The sequence below is a fragment of the Atractosteus spatula genome, chromosome 2 (assembly GCF_055471065.1).
Source record: "Atractosteus spatula isolate fAtrSpa1 chromosome 2, fAtrSpa1.hap1, whole genome shotgun sequence".
NCBI classification, from domain to species: domain Eukaryota; kingdom Metazoa; phylum Chordata; class Actinopteri; order Semionotiformes; family Lepisosteidae; genus Atractosteus; species Atractosteus spatula.
The window spans coordinates 29,057,820-29,084,352 of record NC_142707.1 but is presented as its reverse complement, the minus strand read 5'-3'; the positions used below and the strand labels follow the sequence as shown (position 1 = coordinate 29,084,352).

General features: G+C 36.0%; 1 protein-coding gene across 1 annotated transcript in view; it reads left to right on the top strand.

The window, feature by feature from the left end:
* Nucleotides 1–14,480: 14,480 nt before the first annotated feature.
* Nucleotides 14,481–26,533, top strand: part of LOC148839507 (metabotropic glutamate receptor 1-like) — a 98,533-nt gene continuing 86,480 nt past the window's right edge. Inside the window, exons 1-2 of the mRNA XM_088938432.1 lie at nucleotides 14,481–15,348; nucleotides 25,491–25,740. Of these exons, the coding sequence (XP_088794558.1) occupies nucleotides 14,637–15,348; nucleotides 25,491–25,740 (962 nt within the window). The 5' untranslated portion in view covers nucleotides 14,481–14,636. The remainder of the gene's footprint in view (nucleotides 15,349–25,490; nucleotides 25,741–26,533) is intronic.

Sequence of the window (26,533 nt, the reverse complement as noted above, 5' to 3'; positions counted from 1 at the left end):
GGGGCACGGGACATAAGAAAAGTTAAAAAAATTGGTGACAATTCATTAAATCTAGCTCATTTAGTTGTTACTAGCTAAATGATATATGGATCTTGCCTGACTGTTTCTTGAAATAAGCCAGGGAGTCATCTTCAACAACATGACTCGCTAGTTTAATTCCCACTTAATTCCCAGGATTCCCAGTACTTTATGTGCTTCCTGTTTTCAGTTCTACATGTACTCCCTTATACAGTTGTGTAGTGTTCCGCTTCCCCCTGTGTTGGACAGCACCCCTGCACTCTCACCCCTAACTGACTCTAACTGTGCCTGTTTCCTCCTGTATTATCCAATATAAGAGAGTCCCCCCATGTTCTCTTTCGCCACATGTGCTGCTGTGGCAGACTGCAGTCAGCCTCTCTCTTCATCCCCTTTATCACTCTCTATAGTGACTAACATGCCCTCTGTAAAAATAACTACCAATAAACCCTGTTTTATTGTAACTGAACTCCTGTCTCCAGCCTACCTCAGCTGCTGAATTGGAGTGTAGAGCCGTTTGCTGCAGTAGTTTCCACCTGGGACATTGTCTTTCACTGAAGAAGACGATGAAGACCACAGAGTTAGTGCCTATGAGAATTCTGAATATTTGCCCAAAGTACCACTGAAACATTTTTAATTAACCTAGTAAAAAGAAAACCAAAATAGAGGCAAACTTTCTGATAAACATTTTCCTAATATATACACTAATTTTAATATTCTTACATTAGAAAGCCCCAAGTTAGGGTTGGAATTAGCATCCTTCTTAAATTAGACATCCAATAAGATTTTTTTACATTATTCACATTTAAGAAAGAAAACATAATCTCAGCTGTACACAGTTAATCTTTGATAGAAACATTAACGTTTTCTTCATACCTGTCTATGTATAGATACAGTAAGTTCTATATTAATAAGCACTAAGTTAGGGTTAGGGTTAGCTTTCTTTTAAAATTAGACCCCCAATAAGATTTTTTTTTTACATTATTCCCATTCTTTTAATGAAAGTTTTAATACACACTTATTGCTACATTCATTCATTTTCTAGACTGTATATTGTGCATAAAGTTAATATATATGCACATTAATGACAATTTGTCCAAACGACTTCAAAAGTATGACTTCCTCTTAAAATAGAACTCAACAAACCTGACAAAGTCTAAATAAGTAGTACAAGTAGGTACAGTAGCTTCATCAGCATGCATAGGCTGCAAAGGAACAAGTAAAGGTTTATTTCATGCTGAAAAGAGAAGAAAGGAAACACAATGTTTCGGCTGTGGAGCCTTCTTCGAGTGTGTAAAAAGTCTAAATAATCACAGTAAAAACACAACCAAAATTTTAGAAACTATAATATACAGCACAATAAAATCAATGGGTTTTCCAAATGGATAAGAAAAGATTATTTTTTTAATTTAAAAACTTGTACTGTTATACTCAGAGTACAATTATCTTTCTTTATATGACATTATATTTAAAAAAAGGTTACATCAATGTATTTAACATTAATATTTTTGAACTTCTATACAAAAAATGATAGAAAGATTTCTATTTTAATAAGCCCCGAGTTAGGGTTAGCTAAAAAAAGACCTCATGTAAGATTTTTTTCACATTATTCCCAAGTTTTTAAATAGGTTTAAATGTTTAATTAGTGCTGAATTCAATTTTTTTTCTAGCCCATACTGTATACTGTATTCCTTATACCTTTAATGTGCCCATCAGAAGGAATTCATTCAAATGACCTCAAAAATCATTGCTCTTAAACCAGAACAATAGCTGACACAGTCTTAATTAACTCAGTGAAAACATAACCAGAACTGTACACAGAGTCAATTTTTGAAAGTAAGATTAACTTTTTCTTTGTACCTACCTTTTTTATAGTCGACTTTTATATTAATAAGCTCCAATGGTAAGGGTGAGCTTTCTTCTAAAATTAGATGTCATATAAGATTTTTTATATTATTCTCATACTTTTAATGAAGTCTTTTATATTCATTTATTTCTACATGGACTTTTTTAGAGATCATACTGTAAATTGTACATAAAATTAGTATTGTGCCCATCACTAGCAATTTGTCCAAATGGCCTCAGTATTTGACCTCAGTATGGATTTAATTAACATCTTAATTAACACAGTTAAAATACAACCAGAACTCCAACCAGAGAAAAACATTCACAGTAATATTAATGTTTTCCTAATACATAACACTTGTGTAGAAGAATTTTACATTAATGAGTACTGACCTAGGGTTAGGGTCAGCTTTCTTCTGAAATCAGACATCCAGAAAGATTTTGTTTCACATTATTCCCATGACTTTACAGAAGATTTATACTATACAGTATGCTTACATAGAGCTGCATTCACTTTATTCTAGACTATTGTCACTGGGCTGCCTGGTTTAAGAGTTGGAGAGAGACTGGAGCCACAAGGGGACTGCGATGAGACATTTACACAATAAAACTAAGGGATTAGCTGCACCTGATACAGAAGGGGCTGTCTGATTAGACCCTCACAATTCATTTGCACAGGGAGACTCTGAAATCTCAGAGTGAGATTTCTCAAATATTTAGAAAGGCAGCTTTACAGGTAATGGGGACTCCCCTCCACCACCACCAATGTGCAGCATCCACCTGGATGATGCGACGGCAGCCATAGTGCGCCCGAACGCTCACCACACATCAGCTATCAGTGGGGAGAAGAGAAGAGTAATGTAGCCAATTCATAGAGGGGGATTATTAGGAGGCCATGATTGGTAAGGGCCGATGGGAAATTTGGCCAAGACGCCGGGGTTACACCCCTACTCTTTTCGAGAAACGCCCTGGGATTTTTAATGACCACGGAGAGTCAGGACCTCGGTTTTATGTCTCATCTGAAGGACGGCGCCTGTTTACAGTATAGTGTCCCCGTACTATACTGGGGCATTAGGACCCACATGGACCACAGGGTGAGCGCCCCCTGCTGGCCCCACTAACACCTCTTCTAGCAGCAACCTTAGTTTTTCCCAGGAGGTCTCCCATCCAGGTACTGACCATGATACAGCTCTAGCATGATTATTCCCTATTCACAAAGGCATTAGGCCTGATGTTTGATGCACCAGGCCGAGTCACAGTGCCAACTCAAAAAGCCTTCCGCCTCAAGCAGGGAGACATGCCAACCCACTCATATGCAGTACAGTTCCACACTCTGGCCATCAAACGTGAATGGAGAGTTGGTACTCTGTTCCTTGTTCTGAGCAGGGCTGTCTGAAGAGCCGAAGGATGCTGTGACCACTCTGGCCACACACCTGTGGGAGCACTGCCAGGAGAGGTGTCAGAGGGCTCCTCCCAAACAAACAGGAAGATCACCAGTGCCCATGCCCTCTGTGGCCCTTGTGCCACCCCGAGTGTGTGTGTGTGCATAAGGCTGTGGGAAGGGAAGGGAAGGGCAGACTTGTGTGAAGGGGAAAAATCCCTGCTTTCAGCAGAGAGGATTGAATGTTGTGTGGGGCAACAACATCTCCCCACCCAAGCGACCGGACTGCTATTCCAAAGCTGCAATATCCTTTTTTATAACATTATGACAAAAAATCTATTTTCTTTTTGGACTTACTACTACATTGTACAAATTTAACATGACTTTCTTAAATTTAAATTCTACACTTTTAACTAAATGTCCCAATATTTTGTTTTTATTTGCTTCCCCATACTGTCTAGAAGTTACATTACACAGTACAGTATGTCCACATAAACATCTAAGCCTTTTTATAAGTACTTCCTGTTCAAGCTCCGTTTACTACCTTATGGTTTTGTGTTTGCTTTTGTTAGCTACATATAATACACTGCACTTAATTACATTAAACACCATCTGCCAGACATTTGCCCAGTCTCGATTTTCTTTACCTATATATCTTTTTTAAGTTCCTTTGCAGCTTTTACATTGTTTGTAAAATCCTCCTAATTTGTTATTATCTGCACACCTGACTAGTTTACCAACTATATAAGAATCATTGATTTAAATTAAGAATATCAGTGGTACTAATACAGAGCGCTGTCGTACTCGGAGCATTCACCCTTATCTGTGCTGTGCTTTATATCCAATAACCAGTTCTTAGTCCAAACACATGCTGTTACGACCACGCACGGCACTTGCCACTAATTGAACCTCATCACCTTGTTAATCTATCACACCTGCCTCCTTCACTATTTAAACCCTCACATCCCCCACATTCTCCTGTGTGGTATTGGAGTCTCTTGCCATAGTGAGGTCTTTGCTTGTTGGCAAACTCCTTCCATGCTTTTTGACCCAGGTTTGTACACCCCCATGGACTGTACTTTTTGGATTTGTTTGCCTTCAAGAACACCAACATGTGCTGCATAGGATCCTGGTTGTTCACCTGGGTGTTCAGTCCTAACACATGTATTACCTTAAAAGCCTAATGCCTGTAATTTGAGGGACTTTAGTCAAAAGCCTTCTGAAATTCTAGGTTTTCCTTATAGGATGCTTTGTATATGTCCATTACTGTTGTTTGTTCAACAATTACTCTGCAAGAAGTTAAACACAACCTACATTTTCAAAAGCCATGCGGGTGTCCTTTAGGATCACGTTTCCAAATATAAATGATCCTCTATTTTATTATTATGATTATCTTCTAGTTTAGTCTTTTTTAGAATGGGTGTCAAGGCACTTGCTAGCTCTACAGAAGGTTCTGCCGCAGTCTCCTTCAGCATTCCTTGACGCAGTCCCCGGTAATGTTTTTTTTGGTGTCTGTTTCTAAGAAAGACATCCATATTGACATAACTAACATGCATATAATTTTTCGGTATATGGCTCACCAGTGTGCATTGAGCATGCACATTCTTCGCTCTACCTTTGAGTTGCATTTGTGACTTCACAAGAATGTCACATAATGGTCTGGGTTTTTGTTTTTTGTGTACATTTAAGAACTGGCTTCTGTTCCATCATATTACATTACCGCTCTTAACTAGGAGACTACCTCTTTGGTTTACATACCCTAATTTGCATATGCACTGTTAGAGAAAATCATGGATGACTGCTTGCAGTAGTGCATTTGTTAAGCATGTCAGAAAGCTTTGAAAACATTGCAATAATTATCATTTGCAATTGACATGTAAATAATATATCCTCACATTAAATTTATTGGGGTCTGGAAGAATTTTGACCCCTTGCTCTTAAATTTTTGTTTTATAAATCTTTGTTTAATAAAATGTATTCGTTGTGTTAACAAACAGCTGTTGAGTGGCATGTAAATAGCTCTGCACTTTCTTATTTTTCCTTCTCATTTCACACTCAGATTTTGTTTGCAATGTATTTTTAGTTGTTGCACTCAGTCACATAAGCTGTCAGGTTGTCATGGAAAGAACAGCTCCTTGGGAGTATGTAAGACGCTAGAGTGAGAATTTCTATAGTGAAGCGTCCAAGCTTAAAAAAACTGCTTCTTCATAGGCGTAATCTGATTGGGGATGGGTTTTTTGGGGGGGAAATTTCATTTCTTTCCATTTGAGGTATTGTAAACCTGCTTTTTAATTATGTTGATAACTAATATTTGTTACTTGACAACAACTTAAAAATTAATATATTATACAAAATGACAGGCATGGGTATTAGCTAGTACCTCTTTATTTTTAAGTGAGGAAAGTCAACAAAACGTCATTGACATTCATGCTTCATTCACAATAAGCTAAGTGAAGATGCCCTGAATACAGCTCAATACAACTGAATACAGTCTTTGAGTGGTTTCATATTATTCTCATATGCATGGTGGCTGAGAGATGTTTGCATTCTCTTTGTGAAATGTCATGATGTTCTCTGTTTTATCCATTTAATAATCCTTTTCAAAACAAAAACAAAACTTAATTTGATTATTTTTCATACACATTTTTCATTTTGTGTCATTGTGGTTGTTCAGAATATTTGTTTGCTACAGATATTGAAAATACATTTCTTGAAAGGGTATGGAAACATACGTGAAATAACTGAAAATTGTGCAAGTGATGTACAAATGAATGTCTTTGTAAATCACAAAAAGGCAAAAAAATAAAAATGTAAAACATCGTAACACTTTTGTTAAAAAATGTTTAATAGGACACATAGAGATTGTCCATGGTTATTATTCCATAACAAAGAAAAGAAAATGACTAATTTAGAACATAAGAAAATCAGAAAGGTCTGCAAACAAAAGGGGATTAGTCCACTTTGCTCTTTTGGCTGTTTTGTTGATCTAGTAAGTCTAAAGTTTTGTCCAGACACTTAAGTCCAAAAGTGCAGAGTTTAGCTCAACCAACTGCCTGGGATGCCTGTTCCAGAGAACCACTACTCTTTGAATAAAGAACTGTCTCTATTATTTTAAAACTAGGAAATCCATATTAATGGGATCCGTTTCCAGTTGTGACTCCATGTCCTTGTTTCACCACTAAGTGTGAAGCAGCCCCATGGATTGAACCTATCAATATCCTTTTGGATTTGGCATACCTGTCTCAAATTTCCTCTCAGTCTCCTCAGTTCTAGACTGAAGAGATATATCTCCCTCAAGCTGTCTATATAAGACAGTCCCCTGAGACCAGGAAACATTTGTGTTGCTCTTCTTTCAATAAATTTAAAGACTAAATCTTTTCTGTGGTAAGGTGACCAAACATCAACACTGTATTTGTTGATGAGGTCTTCATAGTGCATTGTAGAGCTTAAGCACTCTGCAACATCCCTGGATTTAAATTTCACACTTGATATACAAAAATGTTTGCATTGCTTCCCCATGCTGACTTGATAAGAACATAGATGAATCTACATACACACCCAGATCCCTTTTGTGTGTAAATTCCTGCAGCTCAGAAGCACTTATGTAATAAGTATAGTCTGCTTCTTCTACCAGTGTGGATCGCTTTTCACATACAGTATGAATGTTGAATTTCATGTCCCAAGAGTCAGCCAAATCCTGCCCTGTAGCTGGTTCTGTGTTTGCCACCCCCATTTTATTTTTCACTTAAAGTTATCTTTGACTTAAGCAGAACAACATAAAAACATTAGCACCACAGTTAAGTACTGTATATGAAAATGAGGCACACAAATGTGAAATCTTAATGTAGTACAAGAGAATAAGCATTAGCAATGTCAATTTCTTGAGCAAAGCCATTGTTATGCAAAAAAGGCATTTTGTTCCTTGTGTAGATTTAATTTATGTATAATAATTGCTTCTTTTATTCAACTTTGCTTTTTTGTCATCTCTCAATAACCCACTGGAACATAATGTACTCATACTTGTAGATATTTTCAATCCCAGCCATTCTGTGTATTCCAAGGTCACTGATGTACAAGATGTCTTGAGACAGTGCAGTCAGAAAGTCTTTGACTGTCTGTTGTGAAGAAGGAGACATTAAAATAGCACCTCATGACATCAATGTTTAATCGGTACAGGGTAACAGGCCCCATAACTGTACCCTATTTAATCGGTACAGGGTAACAGTATGTCATAACTGGATAGTACAAGACTGTCATTGTTATTTGACTGTTGTGGAATTGTTTTAAAAAAAAAATTGCTTTTACTGTTTCTTTCTCCTCTTACATATTGAAAGAAAAATACATTATTTTTCTGTGTGCCTAATTGGCTGCAAGTATGCACTACAAGTCTTGCTTTAAAATGCAAATACAATTGTTTTAACTCATTTTTAATACAATTTGTTGTTCCTATTATTTAATCATCTCGCTATGGTTATGTATTTTAAGTCCTTCTAAGCATCATACTTGATATGAGCTACGGGGCTCTACATTAAAAAGGGCTTTATATAACATATATTTTTCTTTTGCTTTTTCTCCATCATTGTGCTAGATTAGCACAAAGCTTAGCATGAAAATATGATTCGCAAGTGGATGTCTACTTCCATTCATAGAAAAAAGCTCAGAGGCCTTCATTGCTGCTGGTTGCAGGCAGTGTCAGAAGTCAGAAGTCCATAATGAAAAGATTATCTTCATTTTCTTTATTTTTACTCAAATTTCTAAACTTACAAATTAAATAGATGGCTTTTTTCTTGTATTAAACATTGTTTAAATGCCTAAATGTTCTAAACTAAAAGTTCCGGCAAAAGTTCTCAGTGTCATGTAATTTTTGCCCACATTCATGTTTCATATGTTCTGTCTCTGGCCAATAAGTCCAAAAAAAGGTTATACATGGGAACTAAAATATCTCTTAATACATCATTAAAAAATATACAGTACAATACTGCAAATAATTAAAGTACATCATTAAAAATACTGCACATCCTAGCTACCTTTTGTGGAATATTTCCTCTAATTTAAACACATTCTGACACTATGGCATCTGTTTTGAATTAATTTGTCTTATTTTATTGTTTTGTCACCAAGGAGATGCCAATCAAAGAACACTGGCTATTCATATATACAGTAAAATTAGCTTCCAAATATAGTGTCTGGGGTTGCTTTTAGCTGTTTGTACAGAGCAGTCTATAGAAATTCTCTTTTTTGTATTTGTGTATTGTTTTATTCTGATGCTGTTTTGTTAACTATCAAGCGTTTCAGAATTGGTCTTCATGAAAAGTCTTTTTGTACTTGTGATTGCTCTACTTTTGTTTTTTTTTTCTAATAAGTATGTATTAAATATACTAAACAATAACAGTCCTCACTTCAAAGGGAATTGACAGAAATTAAGCAGATGAGGGAAGAGGTACTGGATTTTGTTGTAAGTCTTAACAAATGAATGACCAGTTGTGACCTACATCAATAGGACAACAAAAATAAATCAGTTGTCCTTTGAAGTTAAGCTTAGATTGGAAGTACAAAGTTCTATTTGGGCAGTCCTTAATGCCCAGAGGCTGCTTTGGTTTCCATTTAACCCATTTGTCCATTTTCTAACCACCTCTTCCAATTCATGGTCACAGGGGAGCCAGAACCTACTGTATCACAACAAAGAACTGGCACAAGGCAGGACGTCTGTTCATTGCAGGACAGACACACACTAAGCAACTGGACGGAACCTATGCAAACACAGAGGGAACATACTGTACTGTACAAACTCCACACAGATACCACCCTAGGTCTCAAACTGAAACTTGGGCTCCATGCTCAAGGTAGCAATATTAACCACTGGAGTTTTTATGTTCTCCTTGTGTTCACGTGGGTTTCCTCTGGGTGCTCCGGTTCCTACCACATTCCAAAGAGATACTAATAGAGGTTAATTGGCTTCTCGAAAAATTGGCCCTGCTGTGAATGTGTACATATCTGTGTTTGTGTCTGTGTGTGTCTGCCCTGTAATGGACTGGTGTCCTGTCCAGGGTGTACCCTGCCTTGAAAATTTGCTTGTCAAGATAGACTCTGGCACCCTTGTGACCCTGAAATGGAAGAAGCAGTTAGAAAATGGATGAATGGATAGTGTTATGTCAAAGAGTTCCATTCTATAGTGTCCTTCTTGTGTAGAAAGGAAGACATGTTATTTTCCTCTATAAGGAGACTCTCCCCCCACCTCTATTTACAAGGTGACTTTGGAGCCCGAAGGTTATTGTAACTTTAGAAGATTTAAGCAGGAGAATTCCCTCTTGTACATTTTATTGTGGATAAATCTGATGCTAAGGTGGCTTCTGCCAACAAGATTATTCGTTTGCTTTTCAGCAGATTACTTGTACCATTCTATAGAATCCTAAATATTTTATAGGATGTCAAAATGAATCCAGGAATACAGTACTATGCCAGTTTAAGTAATTGTTTTTTTTTTTCACAAATTCATAGAATAAAACATCAAACAGAATTAAACATTAAAATAAAATACACCCAAAGAAGGCTCCAAAACCAAACTATTGTGTTTCTTTTCTTCTATTTTCAGCATGGAATAAACCTTTACTTGTTTCTTTGCAAACATTAAACCATTGCAAACATTAAAAGTAAGATTATGTTCGTAAAAGTGAAATAGAATGTGTTCATAGATTTATGTCAAACAGAAATATATTTTAGATATGTGAGAGTCATTCTTTTGCATCATCTCACAAAATAACAAATAAAAACTACTAACTACTCATCTATGGGATATTACTGTATGTAGCCTTTCAGTAGATGAGACAAAAAAGCAAAAGTTAGCTTCTAAGTCTTTGTTAAGCTCCTTCAGACTCTTAGGAGGTTAGGAGGATATGAGCATGCAAAACAAAAAAAGGACTGAAAAAAGGCTCAATAGAATTTGCTCAAGGGTGTTTATGATTGGTCATCTGAGCTTACGGACATCAGCTGAAACTGTTAGAGATCATATCCATCTTCAGCACCAAGGCAATAATTGAGTATTGTGGAAATAACCCTAAAGTACAATTACAAATAAAATTAAACTTGAGTCATATTGAGCCACTGGGCAATCCTTTGATTTAGTCAGGTACATGTAACCCAGTTTGTATTGTAAAAAACCTTAAGACAAATGTTAAAGGGTGAATCAGAAAGGCTTAAAGCTTAATATTTGTATTAATACACCATTTTCTCATTCACGTTCTATGAGATATGTTTCATATTTATGTTTTTTATTGAAATTGCTAGGTCTTGCGACACAGATTTTATTCTTATTCTTATTCTTATTCTTAGTAAGGTTAATGCGTATTATAGGTAAGATTATGTTACAAAATGTGCAATGAAATTTGTTCAGACATTTATGTTAATCAAATCGAACCATTGTCTTATTTACAATTTTCTTTCAAGAAAAAGCTTTTCTTTCCACTGTTCTTCTTTCAGTGAAACATTAAGAGAGGGAAACATAAGACTTTAATAAAGCTCATACAACAGATTGATCAGTTTTGATCAGTGGAGTTTCTGCTTCTGCGTATTGACCATTACACCTTTGATTTCAGAGGTTTTTAGAGGAAGGGGATGCAAGCCCACATACCGTACAACATAGCTGATCTTTTGTACACAATGTACTGTAGAAGAGAACTGCTGCCTATGGGTCTAACCACAAGTAATAGAGGGTTTAAAATTGGTGTTTATGTGAGAACAAAAATGAAAATTTAATTGACTCAGAGAAGAACAAGTTAACTATTAGACAGTATCAAAAACACAGACACTACCAAAAACACATGCTGCTACCAGACACACATACGTATATCAAGGAGGCAGAAATAATCATGGCATCTATTTGTAATAATGTGCTGCGCATGACTCATTAAGGTGAGGAGTCTGTGACTGCTGGAGGCTCAGTAAGATATACCTGCCCTCCAACAAAGCTTTTGGAATTTTTTAATTTTAGAAGGAAACTATATTTAATATTTATTTGTATTTATTTTACATATCATTTTTAATATCTAATATTTCCAAGGATATACTTTGCTGCTACGAACGTTCAAGGTATAATTCACACAAACTTCTTGGTGCTTCTAGCTTCCCTTAATGAATCTTGTTTATGGTTCTCCCTTTCCAGAATAATATCCTCAATGTTTTGACTTTAATTATCTTTTCCAATAACAACACATTAATATAATGCAGATCAAATCTTCCACAAAAGTGTTGGATCCCAGTGCAAAGAGGTTTGTGAAACATGTTCTTAGTCACTTGTATAAAGATGTTTTTGTAAATGTAAATAGTGCAATGGAAACTGAATTGTTCTGGTCTGTTCTATTATTACCTTGGTAACGTCCCTCTGACAAAAAACCCAGCTAATTTAAAAGTGTTTGGTTTTGGTAACAAAATTTCCTATGATCACAGCACAGAAACTATTCCAGAAAGAGTAACAAATAATTTATTTAAGAGTCCTTGTTGAAAATCAACCTTGGTGACTATACTACTAATCTGAAATCCAAAGTGAGGAATCTTGCTGTCATATTTGTCTCTGTTTTAAGTTTTAAAAAGATTAACAAGATTAAAAAGCTATTATTTCCTCTTTATGATAAATGTATTTTTTATCATTAATCTTGTTTTATCTAATATTGAGATACTAATTATTGCTTTTTTGTGTAGACTGATCTAATGTAACCTGCATGCCACACCTTATTATAAATACAATTTATAAACATTTTGGCTGCAAGGGTCCTTACAAAAAAGAACATATACTATACATCTCTTGGACTGACAGCTCTGCACTGGCATACAGTGAGCTATAGAACCGATTTGAAATATTCTTGCATTTAAAATCTGAAATATAATTTCACCAAAGTGCATTTCACAGTTCTTTGCTTCCTATCAAACTTAGTGTGCATTGGAGTCGATTGATAGTGGCTCTTTATGTTCTGAGGGGGAAGCTTAGAAGGATAGGAAATATATCTTTTTGTTTTTGAGCTTTGTACTTGTAGAATTCTCTACCTGATCATTGGAGGGCTTTAACAATTTGTGGCAATTTTTAAATCAAGACCTTAATTTTTTAATTCAGCCCTTTTTCATAGCTTAGCTTTTTTATTTTATATTGATATTTTATTCTTGTTTGAACATGTTAACTTTTTATGCATTGTTTAAAGCATTTTTGAGTGAATTGGTTGTTTTTTTATATTTCTGTTATTTCTCTTTCTTGTTCTTTTTTTTCATAGCTTTATTTTTTACGTGGGTGACTTGCTACGGCATTTAAAATGTGCTATATAAACTATATTTGTGTCGTAGATTTTCCACATCTCAAAAACTATGTAATATTTACTTGAGGCCACTTGGAAGTGCATTTAAAACCTAGCACAGGAGGCACCTATTCGAAAGGTTGTAGGAGTAGGGAACAAACTACTCTGCTATCTGCCCTGGATGAGATCAACGGTTCAGTTGGCTACTAACACCAAAAAGATTAGATGGGCCGAATCGCCTCCTCTCGATTGTAACATTTCTTATGTTCATATGTGCTTGTGATAGACTGTCGACTTCATTTATATATTTTTTTTTTTTCTATATGTCCTTCCTTTCTGTAACGGGCAAGCACTGCAGATTATGTGACCCGGTTTCCTGATGTAGTAAATTATTGACTGAATGGGGGCGCTCGCGTTCATACTTAAAAAAAAACATACTGTAGAAACTCAAGTAACACAGCCAAGGACTGCGTGGTTGAGAAGGAAGACGAAGAGACACACATTGTTTCACGGATTAAGGTATGTCTAAGTTATTCTGTCAAATGCATTTAAAGTTGTTCTTTCAATATACTGCTTACAGATAGGTATTTTTCATGCACTTGACAAGGTGCAAGGCGAAAACAAATATGAATGAAAAGGAATACTGCTTCTCAGATTTCCTTTCGTATTTTTCTTGAGTGTGATCTCTCATCAGATAAAATTGAAGTTGGTTTGTAAATGACAATAGCATCCTTATGAAAACAGAGCAAAAATTATTCCTGCGAAAAACGAACGTGATTTAACTGCAGTGCACACGTGTGAGGAATCGTCATTTTTGAAAGGTTTAAAATAAACTCTTTAGACTTGACATTTCCAAAAATACCGACGTTTACTTGTTGGTAATGGTAGCACCTGGAGCCAATTATTATATACAAATACAGTATTATATTTTTCAACCTCTACAATCATTACTTTCCACAGATAAATCCCTGATTCATTTCATTTTTCTTACGCTTAGATAAGCCATATTAAAATGATGTTTTTGCGAAAAAAGACTGTATCTTGACACAAATGCGTGAAAAGTATTCGATGTGCGTGTGTGCAGCGTAAGGCAAAGCTTAGCAAGTCAAGAATGGAAGACTTCAGTTACAACACCGACATAAAATGCATCCAAGTACATTTGTTTGTTGCACATATCTTCAAAAAGACGTCTAAGCTACACGAGGCAAGCGGATAACCAGTGAAGAAGTGCAGCTCTGTCCAACGTGCTGAAACAACGTTTCTCGATAACCAAATTTTCTCAAGTGAGCGAGAGAACTATGCAATCTTTAATAAAATATGGAAACTTCCCGAGATACACTCGGTAAAATAACCAGAATGGTGATATAAATAATATATTTACACAGCCTGACCTGTATTTTTGCGTTCAATATCTATTTTTTTCCTTTACCATTTAATATTTTTTCTTCTTGGAAACGAACTAGATTCCCTGATCTATCGTGAATTTGAATAGCCCAAAGCTGCATAATATTATTGCATACAGTATATAATCGTATTTCATTCATCTGTGCTTATGTTTTTCATGACAGGGTATTTTCTTATTTAGCGTTGGCCCATTTTTGTTTAACATTTCTGGATTTGGCACCGTCAAAACAAGCAGAATATACAGTATATTAACAATCGCTTTCAAGTACTTTTGGCAATGAAAAAGGTGTGGGGCGTTTGTTCAGCACTGCAAAGCTTATTAGTTAGAATGGACTGCATTCATTCTGTTGTGCAAAACATGTGTCTTTAGAGTATACTTTTAGAAGGCACAAATCCTTTAGGACAATGGACAGGGGGTTGGCATTTTGTTTAAAAAAATCACTTTAGCAATTTAAAAATAGTAATATCAATTTTAAATGTGTTGCACACATTGTTATATTAACATTAATATTACCATTGCTGTGATTAAATTTGAATAAATACATTTTTTTTCTTTCCAGGTATTTTCCCTTTCTGGGTCAATTTAAGAAACAATGTTTGTTCCCTTTGGCTCCGTCATAAAACTTGGATACACTAAAAAACAGTCAAGAATCATTTTCATCTGCCAGAAACGGATATGATTTTACCGTTGGAACTGTTGGCGTGATTGGATCATGACACACTTCAAAATGAATTTGATCGGGTTTTTGTTTTTCCCGACGATATTATTTGAAACATTTGTCCTTTCTAATACCGTATATGAAAGATCGCTGGCGACAATATCTTCCTCTCGCTCTGTTGCCAGAATGGACGGGGATATAGTTATTGGGGCTCTTTTTTCTGTCCATCACCAACCCCCGGCTGAAAATGTCCCAGAGAGAAAATGTGGAGAAGTGAGGGAACAGTACGGCATTCAAAGGGTGGAGGCGATGTTTCACACCTTGGACAGAATCAACTCAGACCCTACTCTTTTACCAAATATTACTCTGGGCTGCGAAATCAGGGACTCGTGCTGGCACTCATCTGTGGCTCTGGAACAAAGTATCGAATTCATAAGGGATTCGCTGATTTCAATAAGGGATGACAAAGACGGATCCAGATGGTGCATTGATGGGATACCTTCTAATCTTCCCCCAAGAACGAAGAAACCAATCGCTGGTGTTATTGGACCGGGCTCAAGTTCAGTGGCTATACAAGTGCAAAATTTGTTGCAGCTATTCAACATCCCCCAGATAGCATACTCTGCTACCAGTATTGACCTAAGTGACAAAACGCTCTTCAAGTATTTTCTACGAGTGGTGCCATCCGATATTCTTCAAGCTAGAGCCCTGTTGGACATAGTCAAACGCTACAACTGGACATATGTGTCGGCTGTTCACACAGAAGGTAAGGGTTAATTATTTACACGGCTATGATTAGTGTGGCAAAAAGACAGCCTAGACACTAGTATTATCTGCAGCAGTCGGCCAAACGCTGTTCTTCCACTAAGTGGTGCTATTTCAATGCTGTGTCCTTTTTTCTACTTTGCCGTTGAAAGGTCACTGTGGTAGAAAACAGTCTTTCAAAAAAGAATTGCACTTTCAGCTCCATGGACTCTGGGGGGATTCTGTAAATTATACCAAGACCAGTAGGTGTTTAGGGTTCCCCGCTCCCAGATTAGCAGTCTGAAAAGCAACCTTCCATATGTCTTTGTCCTGATTCAGTCTACATCCTGACAAATGATCAGGTACATGTACATCTAACAAGAAAGCTTACACTCCATGTATTATATATTTTTTTCTTTTAATACTAAATACGAATTAGAACTTTTTAAATGTTTTTATAACTCAGTAAATTATTAGTAAATCGAATTATTATATTTTTCTACATGTAAAACTGACAAATCATAAAACTGTTTAATACTTTTTTCCCTCAGAAATTACCTGTTATATTACTTTAAATGCTCTTTGTGTACAGATGCTTTTTTATTTATTTAAAAAAATATTTATTTAAACCCTGAATTCTCAGTGTTTGAGTGGAGTGGGTGGGTGCAGGTTAAAAATGGGCTGTGTTGCTTCCATACATCTTGTAACAACTATTTCTAAAATTAATAGTAATATAGATATTAGGTATAGATTCAGGACACAGTTCTGTCTTCTGTAGCACTGTGACTGAATGGATGAAAAGATAATTAATATTCAAATTCATAATAAATTGATGGTCTTATGAAAATGAAAATTTTCTAACCTTCAGAAATGAATTGTGAATGGAAATGTTTTGCTGAGCATGTTTTTCATTGCAATAACACGTCTTGTTTTCAGTCTTGTTATGATTACAAACACTACTGTATAAGTGTATGGATGTCTTTTAATCCAATGTAGTCATACTCATCTATACATAGAATATAGATGTTGGCCACAACCTTTTTTATTGTTTTCCCTTCAAGTTTGTGCAGATTGTATATAGTAGTTGAAAGTCATATAAAACATTGAACCAGTAGTATATTTATATTTAAGTTTTATGTTAATCCTTCAACTGATTTTGTTGTTAAATTATTAAGCTTTCTAAAGCATTATATTATTAAGTATTATATAATTTTTATAATTATATAATCAACATATATTAGAAAGTATGGGACATAGTTGTAGTTCAACGTGTACTTTCATGTTGTACATGTACAACATGTTTTTTTGAAACATTGAATTTCATTGAAATTTTTTGAAACATTGAATGTTTTAACTTCTATACTTTCATCTATGTACTTACATGTAGAAGGTTAGATATATTTTATATAGAAAAATATAGAAAATAATACCTAAAATAGATATTTCTAGACTAGGAGGAACTACTGTACATCTTACAAATAAATGAATGAAAAAAATAAGGATGTTTTTATGCTGTATACAAGATTTAAATGATTAAAATTCCAGATCAAAGTCCTTCTTAAACTGTAAAAACTAATGTATTCATGAATAAACATATGGGGTTGTAACTTTCACAGCATTGGATTTGGACAATACCTAATTCATATTCATTCCTGTTATTCATTAATAATTCATTGCAACTGCTGGCTTTGACCACACATGGTAACTTAGTAGGGTATTTCTTCTTAGGTGTTACAAGGAGTTACCTCCAGTGTCACAATGGTCATTTTTCTCCTTATTCAGTGATTATACATTACTGTATGAGTATAAATATTAATTAGTACTCTTGCTTTATCACAGTCCTTAAAATATGAAACCATCTTCAGGCTTAGACGAGCAGACACATACAGAAGGCCAGTATATCGTTTAATACAACTGATAGTTGTTTTCTGGTTTAAGTACTGAAGCCCAGATGTATCCTAGATGTACTGTATGTTTGCAAAACTAACTGCCCAGAACCAGTTTGCCTTCTTGTATTGGGTTGTATTGTATTTTCCTTATCAGATGACTCCACTATTTTCACTGTATCCCACTGTATTTCCAGTTTTACTGTAATTTAGGAAGTACTGAGAAATTGGGAAACACACAGCAATGACGGAATCTGTGAGATGGAGAAGCTTGTGTGGTACTGAAGCTGATTCCTAGCAGGTGGTAGTGGATGATAAACAGACATGGCAACTTCATGCAGAAAAGAGCCAGACTTATGTTTCCTTGCATTTAGAGTGCTGAATGTGGAAGCACAAGGCTGGTGATACACATCCAATCCCTGCTTGTCACATGTCTATGTTTTTATGCCTCATATAAAATGAGCTCTCAGGAGTCCTCTTTAAACCTAGCAGAAGAGGGATTCAGTGTGACATTACAAAGGATGTCTTGTGGCTGTAGGAATGTAGATTTTTGCAGATGACTAATCCATCTTGATTTAAAAAAGAGTAATAAATTGACGAACATTCCATTAGAGATCACTGTTTTAAAATGCCATTCCGCCTTCCCCCATCCATCACTGCCACAGCAAACCCGTGGTTGCTTAGCTGTTCTTGTTTGATTCATGTTGCAGAAAGTGCTCCAGGTGACTGTTAACATGAGATCAAAGCCCTAGGGGGTTAGGAATCCCCCTGAGATAAGCTGTTGTTTAAATATTCTATCTTCCATTATCATACATTAAGTGTAGTGCACAGTAATTATCAAATTATTCATGATATTTTGCCATAATTTTAAAAATGAGCCTGATATAACAAGCCTTCAGCATTTGACAATGATAGTGACTCTGCACCACTAAATACCGTAGTTTCAAATGTAATGCTTATGTGAATTATAAGCAGTGTTGTTTCAAATGTATTATTACAATAATAACTTTTATTTATAAAGAACCTTTCCAAACCCAAGGATGCTGTATATAATGGTAAAAAATACAATAAAAAGTAAATATAGAAAAAAAAACTATAAGAATGAACAGAATAAAAAAAACTAGGCCCCAATAAAAGAAGTGTTTTAAGTTTAGATTTAAAAACAATCAAAGAATTTGTCTCACGGAGAGGGAGGGAATTCCGTAATAGTGATAGAAAAAACGCAGTCACCAACAGTCTGAGATTTAGTCCTCGGTCCAGTGAGCAAAGGACCTCAACTGATGGGAGCCTAAGGAAAGGAGTGTAAACATGGAGGAGATCAGAAATGTACAGGATCTGATCTTATATTGAATAGGTGACTTTATAGGCAACCAATGAAGAGATGTGAGAGCAAGAGTAATGTGTTCCCAGGGTCTAGAGTGAGTTAATAGCCTAGCTGCAGAGTTTTGGACATACTGTATTGCAGCTTACTAAGTAGAGTGTTAGGGAGCCCACAGAGCAAACAGTTGCAGAAATCAAGATAAAAAAGAGGTCTAAATCAATTTTTTTCACATGGGGTTTATAACCCCCAAATTCCAGGGGTGGCTTCCCCATGCTGACCACCTGAATGGGGAACCCACCCACCATTATTGTGAAACTCTCCAGGTTTTCCACCTGACATTATCCTGATATTTGAGTAGAACTACAGCACAATTCAATTATACCCCCCAGCTTCTCAAGTGTTTTCTGAAGTCTGTCATTACATTTGTCATTACTGAACAACAAATTCTTCTAACACGTGTGGCAGAGATGTTTCATGTGATCAATGGAATATTATGAAATAACATAAATGTAATATTTTATTCTTTAAATATGAGGTACAAATATCATATGTGGGGAACTTATCTTGTAGTATTTGATTCAAGTTTGGAATAGGGCTTTATTTGTGATGAAATATACTGTATTCAGTTATGATTTACTCTATTTTCTAATGTGATTCTCTGATTAATAGCTTTTCAGCAATAATGTTTATAATACAGCATCCAATAAATTATGTAAAACAGATGCTGGGTCACCATTTCATTTAGCAAATAAGAACAGTAAGAAACAAGTGGAGGCCATTCAGCTAATTGATCTGAGGTTCCCATACAGCCATTTCTTGAAACAAGCCAGAGTATCAACTTCAGCAGTGTGTCTGAGTAGCTCGTTCTGTACTCTTACTTTACTTTTGAGTAAAGAAGTGCTTACTATTCCTGGTTTTAATGAAAATGCTTCCACGAGAAATTTTTATGAAGATAAGACTTGAATTAAGGAGGCAAATACAATTAATCAAATCAAATTTGGTAATCAAATTAGTTTACTGATTAATTAGGTATCGTGTCTTTAATTACATTTTATACATTTTTTTATAGTGAATGTCATGATTGGTTCTTGCACTGAAAACTAAAGTATCAAATCCTTTTGAAAAATGATTTGCCTACCTAAATGGGCTTAAATTAAAATAATTCAATGCATGTAATTATAAAATGAATAGGCCTACAATCCTGTTCTTTACATCTTTGAATTTTCTGAATTATTTATGAAAGCTCTGAATACTGAAGCAAGAGGCATAATAGAGTTCTAATAATCAACCCTCAGAATTGTTGTGTTTGCAGTCAATAAATAAGTGAAACAGCTATCATGAACAGCTATCACAAACTTTATTATTAAACCACAAAAATAACAAATGGTAGAGGTGAATTAGTATCTCTAATAATTGCCCTCATACACAGCCAATTTATAAAGAGATTACTTTTTATTCATTCAATGTGGGCAGATGTGCAAAAGAAATAACAAAGAGCCAACCTCCACAGTTTCCTCTATCTGACTACCCCTTCACAACAAATCTGAGGATACACAAAATAATCGTCATGTACTGTATATCATAGGTAGCAAGGTTTTTTTGTGTTTGTGTCCCTGAACCTATATTTCACCAATCACAATCCAAGGTCAGTATTCAGTTAGAACTATATACAGTTTGTCAGTTCAAGACCACAGTCAGAATTAGTCTGTTTACAGTGGTTCATAGTTGGTTCACATTCATACAGTATGCTGTCAAAAAGAACAATAGAGAATTGTTAACCAAGAATCCTTATATACTCTGTACAGTATACTAGACTGTTGTATACAATATTTACAGAACTAAATAGAAGAATAAGGAAATATATGTCGGACAAATTTTATATAAATTCTGTGTACACATCTATTTTATTTATCATACTGCCACCATGGACTTGGTATGGTGCTAAACTCAGTACAGTACTGTATGTATGCCGATCATGTGATGAGATTATTGAGTCCTGGAGATTTACAAACCATAAATGTGTAACTGTACTTTTTGAAGGTGGATTAGTGGAGTCTTGTCAGAGAGGTGCTATCGTATTTCTGTTAAGCTGTTAGGGTGATCTCAGACATCAACCAGCAGAGTGAATCTGCTATTTCAAAGTGGCTTCTCATAGAAACAGTTGATGTCATAAATAGTTATTTACTGGGAGATTGAATGAATAGAAACACTTGTTAAGTATGGGCAGCATAGATCAAACATTGAAACATTTCATCAGAGTATTTGAAATTGTAATTAGGGGAACCAATAGCTGATGCCAATATTACATACTGTACAGGCAGGACAGAGTGGCAAGACACTGAATTCCATTACATACAGTACTGTATGACTCATTGAAGTTATAGTCTGTATATGCTTGTTCTTCTTGGTAATATCTGACACCAGTCATAAGAATGTTTCTGTCATTTACCCTGCATGTGACAGTTTGTGCGTGTCCTGATTGAGTTCATCATGAAAGGTATGGGCTCAGACAATGTGACAGTATACCGCCAGGTTGGTCTACATCAGTTCCCAATGGTATATGCCATGTACAACTGTCAGATTTGTGAAAATATAGTAACATAACAAAATATTTTCTTAATAATGAGCGATAACATTCCATAATGATATTTTAATAACAGACTGGAGCCAGCAGCCATATCACTCTGCAACTCACAACTGGCAGTCCACTGAAGCTAAGCAGGTGTGAGCCTGGTCAGTACCTGGATGGAGAGACCTCCTGGGGAAAAACTAAGGTTGCTGCTGAAAGAGATGTTAGTGGGGCTAGCAGGGGGTGCTCACCCTGCGGTCCATGTGGGTCCTAATGCCCCAGTATAGTGATGGGGACACTATACTGTAAACAAGCGCCGTCCTTCGGATGAGATGTAAAACTGAGGTCCTAACTCTCTGTGGTCATTAAAAATCCCAGGGCGTTTCTCGAAAAGAGTAGGAGTGTAACCCTGGCGTCCTGGCCAAAATTTCCCATTGGCCCTTACCAATCATGGCCTCCTAATAATCCCCATCTATGAATTGGCATCATTTGCTCTCCTCCCCCCTGATAGCTGATGTGTGGTGATGTTCTGGCGCACAATGACTGCCGTCGCATCATCCAGTTGGATGCTGCACATTGGTGGTGGGGGAGAGGAGTCCCCATTACCTGTAAAGTGCGTTTGAGTGGAGTGTCCAGAAAAGTGCTATATAATTGTAAGCAATTATTATTATTATGTACTGTACTGTATGTGAGGATTGTAGTTATAGAGCAAGGTGTTAACTATCACATTCCAATTTCCTTTGTAAATCAGACTATTTTGAATAAGTTCAAACCTGAACTTTTTAAATAAATAGTGATGTATTTTGACATTTGTTTGTGTGGATATCTTTATTTTTTTGACAAGATCTGAGGAAACTCAGTAATGTTACAGGCTCTGAGGGGAACTGAACCTAAACTGAATTTCTATGTGGCATATGCTGTGTTGGCCAGCTGTTTTCGAAACATTGTAGAAATATGTTATCTGTACACATATACATTGTATCTTTGCAAAAACCATACTCTCTGTGTACTGTGTATTGTAATGTGAAGTAAAAATGATGTTTCTCACGGTAAGGATGGTCTTCAAATGGGATTAAGATTTATGTTGTATTCATCTGTCTTTACTGCATTAACTTTGATGTTAAATGCAATGTGAGAAATGAGACAATCTCTAATGTTTCATTAACAATTTTGACATATAGCTGTACTGTAAGTATTTTTTGTGGGTGGCATGGTGGCGTGAGACCCAGATCTACTGCCTCCTGGGTTTGATTGTGAACTGGTGCACCTGCTCCTGTTTCTCCAAGTGAGATGTCATTAACTATTGTAATTATATTCTGCTCAGTGGTAGCCTTTGTGGAGAGAACTTTTCAAAGCTAAAACCAATTAAAACCTTCTTATAGTCATCTATGGTTCAAAAAGAGCTGTCTGGATATGCAGATCTAAGCATCATTTGTGACAGGAAGACAGCTGTCATACAATGACACAATGGCCGACTTTGACACAATGGCCCGACCCGGTTCCTGTTTTTAATCCCATTTGCCTTGGATGGACCGCCCGGCTTTGGACTGTTGCCTTGTCTCAGATTCCCCCTTGGACTCACTTCTGGACTGTTTGCCTCGGCCACACCTCCCCCGATCACCAGCGCACCATGGACACGCCCCCTGTTTTCATTCCCAACTCCTGCATGCTTTTTCCCCCGTGTTTTCCTCACTCTACCCCGGATTGTGTCATCTGCATAAGGTCCCGAAAGAACGCTTTCGTTACAGCGACTGCTTTTTTCTGGACAGTATCAGTTGTCTGTTGCCTATAGCAACCACAGAAAGGATCATTAATCACCTACATAGATTAACAACACTTACCTGTATATACTGTACTCATGGACATGTATTCCTTTCCTTCACAGTGTATAAATTATATTTCAACACTTATTTGCAGTTGCTCCAAACTGTTTGTACTTTACATTGTGGGTGTTTTTTAACTGAACTATCAGTTGTTAAAACATAATGGGTTTTTCACCCTTGCTACTGTCCAGAAGGGGAACGTTTTCTCTGGTGAATCGCTGTAAGGTCATTTTTGTTACTTGGTGTGATTAAACTGACCCCAAAACAATCCTAAATACAGTTCTCAAGCATTTTTAATTCTGGTATAATTATTCTTACAAATACTCAGAATTCACAAGGTCAAATCTACATGTTGAGAACTAAATAAGTATGGGGGTGGCATGGTGGTTAGTATGTCTGCCCAGGGAGTATTTCCCATGTTGTTTGTGTGGGTTTTCGGTTTGTCCTCTGGTATCTTCCCAACCTCTGAAAACATGCTGGATAGGTTAACCGGTGTCTCTTAATTGTCTCTCTGTGTTCCCTGTGATAGAAAGGTTTTCTTTCCAGAGGTTAGGTGCATCTTGTGTCCTGTGCTTCCAGGACAGACTCTGGGTTCACTTTTTTTGATATAAATCAGAATAACCACTTCATTCAATACAGGGTCCTGAGGGAACCAGAACCTATCCTGGCAAGCAGCAGGTGCAAGGGAGGGTACACCCTGGACAAGATACCAATCCATCACAGGGCACACACAGACGCAGACAGAGACACACACACTCACACCAGGGCGAATTTTCCCAGAAGCCAATTAACCTACCAGTATGTTTTTATATTGTAGAAAAAACTGAAGCACCTAGAGGAAACCTACGCAAACACAGTAAGAATAGAACTCAGGCTTCCAACGTTGCAAGGCACTAATCCTAATCTCTGTTCCACCCTATTTATATTTATGTTTTATGTAAAACTAAACCACAATTTAATCAACCAGCTCTAACTTTCCAAGTCAGTCAGTTTATCAGACCCACAATTAGTGTATAGTTTAGATACAGAAGCCTCCCTGTCAGATTATATTCCAGATTCTGTTCCAGGGTTTGATGTTGATCATGAAGTGATGATGCCTAACTGATGATGCTAATATTTAATAAAAATACAATAATATAATATAATATATTCATATATCAGTGCTGAAAATGATAAATCTTTAATGATAATAATAAATGATAATAACAACTCTTAGGTTTACAAATTATTTGTTCTTGGTAAATAATAATATTTCAGGACCTTATTGACATTCTCTGACATGTTTAATAAAACGGTTGCTAACACAGGAATGCATGATTAAATAAGTGTCACTAAACACATACACAACTCTTTTAAACAACAAGCTAAATGACTAATTGAGAAGATTAAAGTAATGCAATGCAGTTATTGGTAATGATTGCTCAATAGGTCTATTATAAACAAGGGTAGTGGATATTAGCACCTTGGTGCTGACCAGGAGGGCTGAAATACTGGTAAAAACAGCATCCCTACAGAGTCCAGCACACTGCAAGGCCTTAGTAATGAGAAAGATTGTACTCTGCCTTCAGCTAACTCTCCCCTGGGTACATGTAATTGTTTGCCACCACCATTTTAAGCTGTAAGTCATTTTTGTGCCAAAAATGAGATAATTAAAAGTAAGAGGAATGCCTGGCAATAGAGCAGGTAATGAGACATTTAGTTGGCATGCTAGAAAGACACCACTGTTGACAGGTTATTTGACCGGTGACATCCTGAATGATTTACAGCAGTGAGTCAAAATGTTTCCTTCTTTTAAATAATACATTTATTTTCCTTTCAGGAAGGAATCCAACCTAAAGAACATTGCTCTGGACAACTCCTTTAACCCATGTCAAAAACTCCCCTAACACTACTTGTTGAATGGCTTCTAATTTGAGCACTGTTTGTTTTTGTCTGGGGAAAAACATAAAGGGTGTTTGCCTTAAATTATTATTTAAATAACATTGAGTCCTGTGCTTTAGGTTTTTTTTTGTATTTTAATAGACATACAGTAGATGATATGTACATTCCTAATGTATAAAAAGCTAATTTATTTTGTTGTTTAAATAAGTGTTTACCTTTGTTGACTTGTTTTTTTTTAAGCACTGTAAGATTTAAGGACTCATCTACTGAAGCTGATGTTTGGTGTGTTATTTTTTTTCTTTTTTACGCAACACAGTTGTTCCACAAATGTGAGCTGGTTTAACAGTTTCTGCTTTCTGGACAATTTGACAGCTGTTTGTAAAGACATAGACATTCAATTTAATATTTATAAAGCTATTTTCATATATTGCATTATTGTGTCTCAAATATGGTGTCATTTGGGTTGATTGTTTAAAATGAAGTGGAAAACCATGTAACTGACTTCACACTGCTTATGTGAAAGCAGCCCATTTTTATTTGTAAAACTGGTTTAATTTGGAATCATAAGTGACAATCAATCATAAGTGACAGACTGGTTATTTGACTCATGTTATTTTGTAAAAAAAATATTCTATCTAGGAAACTGAAAACAAGTTTAACTACTCTTAACGTCTTGTTTCCTAGGAAACTATGGGGAGAGTGGAATGGAGGCCTTCAAGGACCTTGCTGCAATGGAAGGCCTCTGCATTGCCCACTCTGACAAGATTTACAGCAATGCTGGAGAGAAGCACTTCGACAGGCTTCTGCGCAAGCTTCGTGAGAGGCTACCCAAAGCCAGAGTGGTGGTCTGCTTCTGCGAGGGCATGACTGTGAGGGGGCTACTGATGGCCATGAGACGACTGGGTGTAGCTGGAGAGTTCCTGCTAATTGGGAGGTAAGGCATATTCATGAACTGCAACTTTACATTTTTAGTCTGCTCTCTAGAGCATATTCCACACTCTATTTTTTTAATGAATTAGGGTACTCAGGGACGAATGACTTGCTATTCTGATTCCTATGTCAATTGTAAGCAATGTAAGTACCCCACACTCTAGCATTGTGTGCTTACAGTTGTTCTGGATACATGTATTTTAATGTATGTGTTACACATTTGTTTTAACAATCATTTAAAGAAATGTGGCTCTAAATATTTGTTTAGCCTATAGAACATTTTATTTAAATGAGGTACAGAAATAGTAGATACTCATATGAATTATGAGGGTGTCTCAGAAATATAGGAAATGGAAGAGATAATGTGAAACATGGCTTGATTTCAGAAAAAAAAAAGTAAATTAGAGGCATTGTATAATGGAAATTCACACAATATGCTGACTTCCTACCCATGGCTTTTTGAATGTTTAAAATATACTACTGTTCATTTATTCTATGAAATATTCAGTATGTCAGTACTGAAGGAGCTTTTTTTATTCGTGTTCACTGGACCTGAAGGATGCAGGAACATATCTTTTTTTTGCATTTGCATTGAATCTCTGCTGCAATTTCATCATTGGGGCTGATGTTGAATTTGAAAGGGGAGATCAAGCAAAAGATTCTTGGGTTCAGAATGTTATAGTGACTGTTATAATTCTTGTCCTGCTAAGAAAAACACCATGAGGATTTTTACTATCCATTTTAAAAGACAACATTTTAATAGTATTTCATAGTGGTGGAATGGGTCTCCACACTGA